The sequence below is a fragment of the Onychostruthus taczanowskii genome, unplaced genomic scaffold, assembly GCF_017590055.1.
Source record: "Onychostruthus taczanowskii isolate IOZ18803 unplaced genomic scaffold, ASM1759005v1 scaffold25, whole genome shotgun sequence".
In the NCBI taxonomy this organism is placed as follows: domain Eukaryota; kingdom Metazoa; phylum Chordata; class Aves; order Passeriformes; family Passeridae; genus Onychostruthus; species Onychostruthus taczanowskii.
The window spans coordinates 8163017-8176334 of NW_024499796.1; the positions used below are offsets into that span (position 1 = coordinate 8163017).

Genomic DNA, 13318 nt, shown 5'->3' on the forward strand with positions numbered 1-13318 from the left:
TTGCTGCAGATGCAGTGCCAAGATTGCTTCAAACCCCAGAAAAAACGAATGGAGGATACCCCAGATTGTGCAGAACAAAACACACCCAGCAGCCAGAAATTTGTGTCAGACAGGACAGGAAAATAAATCCCTGAACTCTCACAGAAATTCACCTTCTCTCCTCTTCAAAAGCTGGAGAAATACACTCAATATTTGCTTAATCTTGAGACATATCCCCAAATTCCCACCCTCTTGCAACCAGGGCTGAAATCCCCTTCTCTTTTTTTTCTCCCTGCCCTCCTTAGATTTAATTTTTTCGCTCACACCCTCACCCCATCCAGCAGGAGAGCAAAAAGTTCCTGGGTGAGCAGAGCAGGTGACAGTGGTGTCCCTCAGGAGCAGTGTCTGTGGTGGCACTGGTGTCCCTCAGGAGCAGTGCCTGTGGTGACACTGGTGTCCCTCAGAGCCCCCAGCTCAGGAGCGGTGCCTGTGTTGGTGACACTGGTGTCCCTCAGCAGCAGTGTCTCTGCTGGTGACACTGGTGTCCCTCAGAGCCCCCAGCTGTGTTTCCCTGTCCCTCACTGCCCAGTGTTGTCCCTTGTCCCCCTCTCCCAGCTCTCTGTGGTGGCACTGGTGTCCCTCAGGAGCAGTGTCTGTGGTGGCACTGGTGTCCCTCAGGAGCAGTGTCTGTGGTGGCACTGGTGTCCCTCAGGAGCAGTGTCTGTGTTGGTGGCACTGGTGTCCCTCAGAGCCCCCAGCTCAGCAGCAGTGTCTGTGTTGGTGACACTGGTGCCCCTCAGGAGCAGCATCTGTGGTGACACTGGTGTCCCTCAGGAGCAGTGCCTGTGGTGACACTGGTGTCCCTCAGAGCCCCCAGCTCAGGAGCGGTGCCTGTGTTGGTGACACTGGTGTCCCTCAGCAGCAGTGTCTCTGCTGGTGACACTGGTGTCCCTCAGAGCCCCCAGCTGTGTTTCCCTGTCCCTCACTGCCCAGTGTTGTCCCTTGTCCCCCTCTCCCAGCTCTCCTATGTGGACTCGGACGGGAACCCCATCGGGGTGGTGCAGATGACCTTCCTGCGTCTCCTGAGCGCCTCGGCCCACCAGAACATCACCTACAACTGCTACCAGTCGGTGGCCTGGCACGATGCCACCACCAACAGCTACGACAAGGCCATCCGCTTCCTGGGCTCCAACGACGAGGAGATGTCCTACGACAACAACCCCTACATCCGAGCTGCCCTTGACGGCTGCGCGGTACGTGGGGGCTCCCGGCCTTGGGGACACCGTGGAGACACCTCTGTCCCCTCCCCTGCTTGGCCAGCACCATCTTCCCCAGAGCAGATCACCCCCAAATTCCCGGTGCTTCAGGGTTGTTCTTAATATGGGAGACATCAGCGTGCTCTTCCCTAAGGTGGAAATAAAGGATTCCGTGGGAATCCTGCTGGAAGTCAGGGGTAGCTGCAGCACCTCCAGGAGTCAAATTAATCTGATTAATCCAATTTATCCGCCTAAAAGTGCTGCTTGTTTTTTTTATAAAGCCTCCCTGTGCTTTTGCTCTCATCCAATTCCTCACACGGGGAGAGGCGAGTGATGGCGCCCAGTTGGGTTGGAAATTTTCAGGGTTTGGTAAGGATCTTTGTAACTGCTTTCAGAAATTCTGAAAATTTGGGTTGGAAATTTGCAGGGTTTGGTAAGGATATCTGTAACTTTCAGGAATTCTTGGAGGCAAATCAGGAAGGGTTTGGTTGGAATTTTTGTTCTTGCAGGCCCAGGAAGGCTCTGGGCTGTGCTGCTCATGAGGTGCACAAGCACACCCACAATTTCCAAAGGTGCCTCACGTCCTCCCTTTTCTTCTAACTCCTCTTGGATGCTTGATTTGGGTTTAAACTCTGAAAATTCTGCCCTCAGGAGATAAAAATTTGGCAAAGCAGGTGCTGTCTGCATTTATTTTGAGCCCCAGCTTGCTGGTGTAAAAACATGCATAATTCCCACCCTCTGGAACTGCAGCACTTGGAGCCCACGGGACAGAAAGATTGAGATGTTTGACAGAAAAAGCTCTTCATGTAATTTGAGATTGAAACGCTTCTGTTCTGGCACAGATTTTTTACTGATGGAGCAATGAGGAAAATCAGATTAGAACTTTTAACACGTTCCTGGAGAGGGAAAGGGCATCCAGCCCCCTTCTGGAAACACTCAGGAGAAGTTTATCCTCAAGTTTTTCGTGTCTCCTGCTGACATAACATCCTTGGGAAAAAGGGACTTCTCCTCCCTTCCCCTTCTGAATCTCAGGCTTGCTGGAGGACCAGGTGTTGCACATTTTAAAGTGGATGAGGCTCCTGAAAACATTTACCTTTTGGGCAGATAAATTGGAATAATCTGCTGCCCTGGCAGATTGTGCTGCTCAAAGCGCAGGCAGGATATTTGAGATTTATCTATTTACTTAAAGGAGTTTGGGGTTTACAATTGATTCTCTACATTAAAGATGATTTTAGTCTGACTCTTAGACCCATAAAAAGGCCAGTAGGAATTTAGAGAACTCCACCAGCGCTTTAGAGGTGCTTTTATGTCTTTTTTGGGAGTGAGTGCTGCAACCCATCCAATTGCTGGGCTCAGCTGTGCTGGGTTAATGGTTGGACTTGATGATCCTGAAGGTCTTTTCCACCCTAAATGATTCCAGGACTGAGGCCTACACTGTGGAGATGAGGTTGGGCTGCCCCACACAGAGTTACCACAGAGGTCCTGCTGTAGTGGGGAGGCTTCAAGGGCTGAAATTCTTCCCGTAATTTGAATATGTTTTTCCTGAACTTCCAGCCCTTTCTCATAGCTGTGCTCCAGCCTGTTCTCTTGAGCCACACAAATCACAGGGAAAGGTAGAGCCCAAAGCTGCTCCATAAATTCTCTTGTTTGTGCAGCTTTGTACGCCCTCAGGGGGTGCTTCTGCTCCTCTAATAATTATTTATATTTTGGAAAGAACTCCGTGGCCACCAGGCGTGATAAAAAGACAGCAGCACCTTGTGAATTCCACCAAACTTTAAATGTGATCTTTTCATTAATATATTTGAATTAAATTGCTACCATTTGCCCAACAAGCCAGGTATGTCCTGGGGGAGGGAAAACAAGCTTTGCACAGCCCCAACTTTTTCAGGCTCCCATTCCAGCCTGGGAATGTGCTGGAGCAGAGTTAGAGTGTTGTGATCTGCTTCTGCTCCAAGGTCTGGGCATCTCCCAAGGGTTTTTCAGCACATGTGGTAAAAATGCAAATAAATTTGTTTGGGTGGTGGTGACTCCGATTTAGGTCCAAAAATTCCCAGCAAAAATCAACACCACATTGCCAGCAGAGTGGTGATTATTCAGTTGTGCTGATGTTGGCTTGGAGGCATCCTCAGAGGTCCTCTTTCCCTCATTCCAGGCAAGGAAGGGCTACCAGAAAACCATCCTGGAAATCAACACGCCCAAAGTGGAGCAGGTCCCCATAGTCGACATCATGTTCAATGACTTCGGAGAAGCGGCACAGAAATTTGGATTCGAGGTGGGACCAGCTTGCTTCCTGGGCTAAAAGAGCCACCTGAACCTAGTCTCCAAATGAGCAACCTCGTAACCTCATTGCGCCATTTAATTAAAAACAAAAAAAGAGAAAAAAGAGAAAAAAAAGGAGAAAAAAAAGAATTCCTCGTCACGTGCACGGTCTGAAACTGGACAGCGATGGGTTATTATTTTTTTTTCCTCTCCCCCACCTATTTTGTTGTGTCCCTGGTTTTGCCCCGGCCCCTCTGTGCCCCCCCAGCCATTCCCAGGATGGATATGGAATCTCATGACCAGCAGCCACACACGGAGACCTGGCCCTGTCCCTGCTGCCCTGCGGCCACCGAGCTGAGCCCACCTCCAGCAAACTCCTCCTGCCTCCTCCTCCTCCTCCTCTTCTTCTCACCAGGAAGCGTTTGTTTGTTCCTGAAGAAAAAAAAAAAAAAGGAAAAAACTTGAAGTTCCTCATGTCCAGCTTGATGTTGAAGTCCCGGCAGTCCTGGATCTGAAGCTCCTCAGAGGGGTTTTGTTGCCTTCCACGAGGTTTGGATCAGCTCCAGCATGGCCAATTCCAGAATTTTCCGTGTTTCCTCCGCTGAGTTTGCCTCATTCCACGTTTTCCAAAGTGCTGACTCAAGGTCACACTGGGCATCTCTTTGCCGTGTCTTAAAGGTGCTTCTATTTTTGTATGTTTGTGAGTAAATATTTGTGTCGTATTTTATTTGAAATGTTGGAATGTTTCCGCCTTCAAACCATGCAAGTGACCTTGTCTGTATTAAAGCCACCCCATCCCAGCCAAGCTTCCAGCTGGGAATGAAGACAGCAGCTCCTGTCCCTACTTCTGCCTCTTCCCAGCCCCAAACTGGGATCTGGAGCCTTGGAATTTCCCCCAGGATCAGGTGCAAAGCAGCCCCCTGAGCCACAGGTGCCTTTTGGAATGATTCCTTTCAAAATGAGGAAATTAAAGCCACTTTTTAACAAATTCCCTGCAAATCCCCTGATCTAAAAAGCAGGATCTGCTGTGAGTCTCTGACTTTTCATCCACTTGCTTAACACCCATATTTTAAATTAATCCTTCTTTTTTTCTTTCAGCATTCCTTTAAAATGATAAGAATTAAACCTGAATCCATTCCCAGTGGCAGATCCCAGTGGCAGGGGAAATCCATTTGTCCTCTCTGAATATCAAGAATAAAAAAAAAATTTAAAAATTTAAAAAAAAAAAAAAAGGTAGAAGAAGAAGAAGAAAAAAGGTGCTTTTTATAGTTATTTTTACATATCTCTGTGGTGCTATCTGATAACTTTAACACAACACTGGGGATACCCTGCCACTGGCCAATCTCCCACTTGGCTTTTTAGGCACTTTCAGGCAGATTTTTGGCTGCTGATAAATGCATGGCACCTTCTTATCTCTTCTGTCCAAATCCTGCTCTTCTCCTTCCTTGGATGGGCCCATGTAGAAAAAAAAACATTAAATGTCCTTACAATTTATTATTATTATTATTTTATTTGGTTTTCCCAAGGATATCCATGTCTTTTCCCAGTTGGAAGCAGAGCAGATTGTCCTCAGTGGCTGAACGTTTGTGGTGCTAATTTATGAATTTATGTAGATGTTGGGTGTCCTGAAGCCGTGGGGGTGCTGCCTGCCCAGCAATCCGGGGAATTTGCAATTTTCCTGCTCTTCCCACTTTTTTTTTTATTCTTTCCACGGCTCACAACGTGCTTGACACCCTCTTCTTTTCCCATTTATTTTTCCTCCTTGCCCGTTTTCCTTCTTCATGTCTCTCAGCTGGAAAATAACTATTGCAAGGTGGGGTTTTTATAAATTATTATTATTATTATTATTCCTCGGCCCGGAGCGTTCACAGCTCAAAGGGGATTTTTCACCACCAAGGAAAAGACATCACATTTACTGTGAAAAAAGCCTATATATGATGTCTTTTCCCCCCTCCTGCCCAAATTGAGAGCAGCAGCATCCGAGGAAGGGAGGCAAAGCCGTGCTGGAGGGAGCGGCGATGCCGGCGGTGCTTTTTGGGGCCTGGAGGAGCCGTGTCCATCCCTCTCCCTTCTTCATCCTGTGCTCTCTCCCACTTAAGGGAATTTTTAAAAAAAACCCAAAAGGTGCTACCCTAAAAACTGCAGACTCCGGGCAGCAGAGCAGTGAAAAGGAATTTAGGATAATAAATAAGGAATTCAGCTTCTCAGTCACCTTGGCAACAGCGGGAAGGGCAGGAAAGGTTGCACATCCCAGCAAAGCCATATCCTGATTTTTCTGATGTTTGTCCACACCTGTGTGTCTGCCCAGGTCATGGGATTCTGTTCTCAATTTTCTCACCAAGGGAGCTTTTTTTTTTTTTTTTTTCTTTTTTTTTTTTTTTTTCTTTTTTTTTTTTTTTTTTCCCTTTGATTTCTCTGCTTGAAGAAGAAGAAAAAAAAAAAAAAAAAGAAAAAAGAATAAAAATTTCCTCTGTTGAATTCCACAGTGTTGTAATTGTACTGAGCTCCCAACTGTTCCAATCCCCCCCAGACCACTTAGCTACGGTATATTGCAATAAAATTACTACTTGTATTTGCAGACCTTTCTTTTTGTGTAATTTTATTTCCCTCCTCCCCTTAATATATATTGACTTGAACAAATGTTGATAAGAAAAATAAAACCTATGGAAAAAAACCCCCAACTTTTAGTACACAAGGCCCTTTTTAAAATATAGTGTCAAATGCCGTATTGTACATTTCTTCAAAGTCCAATAAACATGTCATAAAATTTCAGTGTAATGCCCATAAGAGCTATTTTTAAATATTTTAAACCTGTGTAATAAAGGAATAAATGTAATAGATTTTTTTTTTCAATAAATCAAGTTTACTGTTTCCACCTAAACCCCCGTGATGTTGAATCTCTTCTTGGAGTTGATTGCAGCGGGATTTCCCCAGGACCCCCCTGCCCTGTGGAGCCCGGAGAGTTCATCAGAGCAGCAGTGGAAGTGCTTCAAGGTAAAGAAATACTCCAAAACACAATCCAAACCCATCATGGGGAGGAATTCAAGGCCTGGAATATTTTCTTTGGTTTTGGTTTGTTGTTTTTTGTTTTTTTCTCAGTGAGGAATTCCAGTGCAAAAATCCAACGGGGTTTTGGTGGCTGGGATGTGAAGGAGAAGATTGTGTGGCCAGCAGCTCTTCACCTTCTCCACAGCACCAGAAACTTCACCAGAGGAGATTTGTTCTTGCTGATCTTCTCATCCCAAGACAAATTCAGGAAAAAAAACATTTTTTCAGCACCTTGGTGAGCTCTTCAAGCTCCAAATTCCCGTTCTTGGCCCCAGGGCTCTGCTGTGTGGAGGGAAACACCATGGGGAACACTTTGCTCATCCTCTCCTCCTCTCCTGCAGGTTTCACTCCGGGATCCTCTGGAATTCACTGTGGGATTCCGTGGGAGTGGCTGCCACTGGATCTGAGTCACTCTGGGTCTCAGGATCTTCTTCAAACAAACCCTGCTTGGTGCTGCAGTTCCAGGAGGTGTTGGACCTTCAGGAGGTGACATCTGGAGCACTGCAGGTGGGTCAGGGGCCACAAGCTCAGCTCTACAGTGACCAAGCCAAGCTCTGTGTCCCAAAAGCTTCTGCCCTTCATTCTCTGGCCGCAGAAGATCTCTGATGATCTTCATTCTTTGCTGGAATGTGTCCAGAGAAGGAGCCAAAGTCACAGATTGGGGTGGGTTGGAAGGGAAGTGGAAGATCAGCCAGTTCCATGGGCAGGGACACCTTCCACAACCCAGCTCCAAACCCCATCCAACCAGGACCTGAAATGGTTTAATCTTTACTCATTTAGACTGTCATTAACTTCTAGGAGTAGTTTTGGGAAATCTTGGGATGTTATGGCCAAATCTTCATCCAGATGGACCCTAGAAATGCAGAGGTACCACAGCTGCAGGAAGAAATGAAGGCAAAATAACTTTATTTACTTAAACCCGGCTGGAAATACTTCACTTTTACCTTGATCATGCTTCAGGGTGACCCCAGCCCATCTCACCAGTTGTGATTTGCAGCAAATGCCTCAGTGCTGAGGGAAACTTTGATCTGCTATTAGGGAAAACCAGAGATCTGAGGAGGGATCTGACTGTTTCTGGCACTGCCAGACAGGAGCCCTGGCAGATCTTTCACCTCTTTTCCTAGAACAAAGTCCAGGATTTAGTGCTCCAGCTCCAAAGCTGTAACTCCAGCAGGTGAAATATTGAGGGGGATTTTTAGAAGAGTCACAGAAAGAGCAGCAGATTATTGAGACAGAGTGTGAGCCCCCAAACCTGCTCAGTTATGGGGTGAGGATGGGGCTGCTCATCCCAAATTCCAGCAGCATCTGCCTCTCCACCTCAGGGATCCCACAAGGGCACGACCAGGAGCACAAACCTCAGGAAGCAGCAAAGGGAGGGTGAAAAGCACCGAGCTCAGCACCCAGGGGGGAGCAGAGCAGCACCCAGCCCAGGGAGTGGGAATTATCCAAGGGCAGCTGATCCCAGTGGGATTTCCACAGCTTTTAAAGCAGGGAAAGGAAGGCTGCAGGGCTTGGGGCTGCTGCTCTGCCTTGCCCTGCATGTGGGGTTTTATTCTAAGTGCCCTGGGCTGGGATTTCTGCCCTGGGCTGGGATTTCTGCCCTGCTGTGTGAGGAAAGCCAGTGAAGCTGCAGAGTTTTCCCCACGCTGTAGGTTCAGCAGTTGCCTGAGCTGACCCAGACACGAGGATGTGTCCATGTGCTTCCCACACTGCTGCCAGGGGTAAAACAGGGGCTGCTGTGGGATTTGCTGTCTGCCTGGGAAATGGGAATTGTTCTTTGCTTTGGTTTTCAGCCCTGCTCTGCAGGAAGAAGCCCAGCCCCTTGTGCTGCTCTGTGACTGGTGACTCCCTGTTTTTTATCTTGGATTCCCTTGGCTTGTTGCACTCGATCATCTTAAGGTGTTTTACTGCCTGAAGAATTTTGTGATCCAACAGCTGGAGCACTGGCTGTCCCTAAAAAAGCCCATCCTGCATGATTTGTAGGAGTGGAGCAGAGAGCAGAGCCCAGAGGCTCTCACCAAACACAGCTCCACCATCAGCAGTTGCCTGAGCTGACCCAGACACGAGGATGTGTCCATGTGCTTCCCACACTGCTGCCAGGGGTAAAACAGGGGCTGCTGTGGGATTTGCTGTCTGCCTGGGAAATGGGAATTGTTCTTTGCTTTGGTTTTCAGCCCTGCTCTGCAGGAAGAAGCCCAGCCCCTTGTGCTGCTCTGTGACTGGTGACTCCCTGCTTTTTATCTTGGATTCCCTTGGCTTGCTTCAGTTGCACTCGATCATCTTAAGGTGTTTTACTGCCTGAAGAATTTTGTGATCCAACAGCTGGAGCACTGGCTGTCCCTAAAAAAGCCCATCCTGCATGATTTGTAGGAGTGGAGCAGAGAGCAGAGCCCAGAGGCTCTCACCAAACACAGCTCCACCAGCCCTGCTGTGACCTGGGGCTGCACCAGCAGGGACCAGCACATCCCAGTTCCTCCTGGGAGCTGGGAAAGGGGGCCAGGATCACAGCCCTGCCCTGTCCCACTCCCTGTGCCCCTCAGGGTCACATTGGGACCACAGCTTTTGCACAAGTTGTCACAGCTCTGGTTGGGATGCTCCTGCTGCTGTCGCCTCTCCAAGAGATGTTCCTCCCCCATCTCCTTAAACCCTGTGTTTACAACAGACTGGTAAAAATAAAAATGGCCAAAAAAGGAGCTTTGGTACCGATTAAATTTAGAGACCAGATCCTGGGCATCCCCTCCCTGTCTAGGTGAGTTTTGGCAAACAAGAAGAGAAGCTGTGAATGGGTGTTTTATACAAAGGATTGAGCAGCCTGAGTGCCACCAGAGCTCTCCTGGAGAGACAGAAGCAGCAGGACCAAGTGGGAGGCTGGAATAAGGAGTGGAGAGGAGTGTGCATGAATTAGCATGGAGAAAATATGCAAATTGTTGGGTAGAGTGAGGCTCTCATGGCATTCAAAGGAGCTGGAGCTATTCTTGTCCTTCAGCTGCTTTTTGTTCTTCATCTTCTCCCAGCCAGGCTGGATTTGACTTGGGTTTGTTTTTATTAATGTCTCAAGCAAAGAGTAGGATTGATCTGACCCACAATTCTGGGAAAAGGAAAAAAAAAAAAAAAAAAAAAACCACAAAAAGATGTCTTATGTCTTCCTGTGAGAAAAAACAAGTGAGCTGGAGGTGCTTCTGGCAGTTCAGCACCACCTGTAAATTAATCTACAGAGTGCCCAGAAAAGCTGAAGCAGTGCAAGTCAAATGTGTCCCCTCTTTTCACACCTTGCCCAGGAGCTGTGCCTCTGCAAATTACCTGCTCTTGTCTTCCAGACAGACAATTCCCATGTGTTTTTTAATATATATATATTTTTTTAACAGGACTGCTCAGTGCTGTGTGTGTCACTTGGCACCACGAGCCCGGTGTCCCTCTGCCATGAGCAGGTGTGGAAGCAAGGATTTATCATAATTATCCATCAATTATTGCATCCCTGCATAATCTGGATTTTCCTTCATTTTTATTTTCTTCCCACATGCTTTTCCTTTAAGGCAAGAGCAACCTTTGAGGCCAAGCTGGGCTGATGTTCCCAACATCTGTCAGGGGCTGTGTAGGCAGGGCTGCTCCCCTGCCACTGTGCAGTGACCCAAAAGCAGCCTTGGAAGTAATTCATCCTTCTTAATTCATCCTTCCCTCAGCACTTCCAGCTCTGGGGAATCCAATCCTTTTCCCATCGAGGGGATCTTCTCTGGAAGTGCTGGATTTGGGGCTCTTGCACTGAAAACCCATTTTGCTTTTGATCTGAGAGCAGGAGGAGTTTAGTGAGCTGTACTTTTATTAATGACACCTATTGCTACTTCATTTATTCCTTCTGCCTGCAGATTTTTCCCATCCTGGGGCATCAAAGTGATTTTCTCCAGAGGCACAACCCCGCCGCTTCCCACAGCCCCTGCCTGCTCCTACCTACAGCAAACAAAACCCAATCCGTGCTCCCTTTACCAGCATTCCTCAAACAGCCTGGAGCAAAAACAAACACCCCAAAGAAACCAAACACACAAAAACCCTGCAGAAAGCAGCTGTTCCCTTCCTTCAGAGAGGAGCCAGCGTGCTTGTTCCGTCAGAGATGCGCGACGAGGCGAGCTCTGGAGCGCTGAAATTACATCTTGTAAGGCGCCGGCTGTCACGCTCAGAGGCACCCCTGCAACTGCTGCTGCTCAGCTCCACAGCCACAGCCAGCGTGGCAGCCCTGGGACTCCGTGTTCTCATCCTGCCTAATTATTAATATGTTAATTGGACAACGAGATGTTGTTCTTTGCGGAAAATTTCCTGCGTCGCGCTTGGATTATTCTTTTTTTTCTTTTTTTTTTTTTTTTTCCCCTGCTGCTTCTCTGCTGGCAGATTTTTTTGTTTTCTCTGCCTGGGCAGAGCAGAGCCTGAGGGATGTTTTTGTTACATCCCTGGAAGTGTTCAAGGCCAGGTTGGATGGAATTTTGAGCAAGATAGTCAAGGTCTCCCTGCCCTGTCCTGGGATGAGCTCTAAGGTCCCTCCAACCCAGCCTAATTCAGGATTCTCTGATTCCCTGAGCATTCCAAGGTGCCAAGAGAGTCTCAAGTCAGGAGAGCATCAGGAATAATTCCTCAGCATGAATTATTCCCATTATCATGCTGATAATTTGGGAATATCCCACAGCCAAGCCCTCCTGAAGGCGGATGGGCATATTATCACAGTTGTGTCATTTCCTGGGCATCCAGAGGGGAAAAAACCACCTTGACTGTGCCTTTTTAAGCTTAAAATGTCACCAGGAGATGCTGGGGGTCTGCCAAAGGTGGTCTCACACATCCCAGGTGTGCTGATGAGTAAGATCTCTTCAGGATTGAGGCACAAATTCACACCCAAAGCTCTCCTGGGGGCTCCCAGATGGAAAACTGGGCTGGGGAAGTGCCTCCCTTCATCCCCCATCTCCCCCAGAGATGAAGGTTGGACCCCACCTGCTCCTCACTGCCACCAGCACGATGCTGAATTTCAGGAGGGAGCAGCAGCCACTAAAAAAAAAAACCAAAATTGTCCCTTTTTAGGATTTTCCCTTCAAGCACGTTGATCCGAGACCCTGTTGAAACAGAAATCAAAAACCTGTCAGACTCAAAACATTAATTAAGACACACAACAGGGAGAGAGGGGGAGAAGAAGGAGGGGGGCATCCATTCACGAATTATCTGCTCCACAAGGCAGCGTTCGTGGCTTCCACACACATCCATCATTTTTGGGGGGTGGGGGAAAGCAAGAAATTAAATCCAACCCCAGAGGAAGTTTGTCCACCACCATGGATTTAATTTCCCAACTTGCATCAGGCAAAGATTAACCTTGCTGAAGGGCACCAGTGGAGCGGGGAGGAATGCACAAATTAATCCCTGCTATGAGTTTCTTCAGGAGGAAACACTGAGCAGGATTAAATATTTATTGTATATAAATACCTTCTTTCCCACCTCCCCCATTTCCTCTCCTGATCTGCATTTCAGGCTCCTTCCAGTTTGCCCAGCAAGATGCAAGAGTTTGTTTTTCCTCCTGGATGAGGAGGAAGCCTTGAGGAATAATTCATTTGCCACCTTGATTTTTCCCTCCCCTCCCTTCCCATGATTGATACCGTGGCACTAAAACGGGAGAAAATCAAGTTGTGCTGATCTATGACCAGGCACTATTTATTCTCATAGAACCTCATCTGCAATTTTCTTCAGCATCCCCAGAATTAAAATCCCTTTGCAATCTCTCCAGCTGGCTGAAAATGTGCCATTTCCCTGCCTCCCCTCCTCAGATGTCTTTTCCCTCTGATCAGGGCATGCCGTTATCGATGATGTGATTCTGCTTTACATTCAGATGCTTCTGGAGGTTTTGGACCATAAATAATGTTCCTGTGCAGCTCAGGCAGAATCATTCTGAGGGTTGGGATCTTTTTTTTCCTTTTCTTATTCCTTTTCCTTCTCTCTTTCCCTTTCTATCTTTCTTTCTCCAGCTCTTGCAAGGGGTGATAAATTCAGCATTTCTTCCCCCGTAGCAACCGCCGACGTGCAATATGGAGCCCATTCCTTCACACCTGGGATTTAGGCTCAGGGATGACCCCACAAACAGGAAAAAAAACCCCTTTTCTGGGGATCCTGGCCTTCCTGGGAGGAACAAACCAGCCTGGAACAGAGGGTGGCTCAGCACTTTATTCCTAGAAAGCAGCAGAGGGTCATGGTGTCCCTCTGTTGTCCCCAGCTGGGGACAGCCTGGTCCATGCTGGGGGCATTGTTGGAGCAGACAAAGATGAAAACTGGGTTTTTTTAGAGATTACCTGTTTTCCATGGATATTTCTCCTTGATGGGACGATGGGATTTGGGCTGGCATGGATGTGACCTCCGGATCCTGCCCCAGCCTCCTGCAGCAGAGAAGATGTGACAGCAAGGCTGGCTCACTGCAAAACATTCATATTTAGGGTTTTTTTCTGATTAGAAATAGAAAAACATCCAAAAGTAGCTGGAGATGATCATCCCACCAGGTCTTGCACCTCTTGATTCCCCTCTCCATGAGCTGGAGAGGCTCTCCCTGCTCTCCAGGGCTGCAGGAGCAGGAACATCTCCAGTTCCACCTGCTGACCTCAGCCTGCTGGGATAAACTGAGCTCAGGGAGAGGAAATGGCCTTGAGAAGTGCCAGGAGTGGGTCAGCCTGGAAATCAGGAAAGGTTTCTTCACTGAAAGGGCTGGTCAGTGCTGCAAAAGCTGCCCAGGGAAGGGGTGGAAGGGTTTAAAAAACACAGGT

At 47.9% G+C, this 13318-nt stretch overlaps 1 protein-coding gene across 1 annotated transcript in view; it reads left to right on the forward strand.

The window, feature by feature from the left end:
* The window catches only part of COL5A1 (collagen type V alpha 1 chain), a 129427-nt gene extending 123355 nt beyond the window's left edge, over positions 1 to 6072 (forward strand). Inside the window, exons 63-64 of the mRNA XM_041406715.1 lie at positions 999 to 1232; positions 3388 to 6072. Of these exons, the coding sequence (XP_041262649.1) occupies positions 999 to 1232; positions 3388 to 3534 (381 nt within the window). The 3' untranslated portion in view covers positions 3535 to 6072. The remainder of the gene's footprint in view (positions 1 to 998; positions 1233 to 3387) is intronic.
* The last annotated feature ends 7246 nt before the right edge of the window (positions 6073 to 13318 follow it).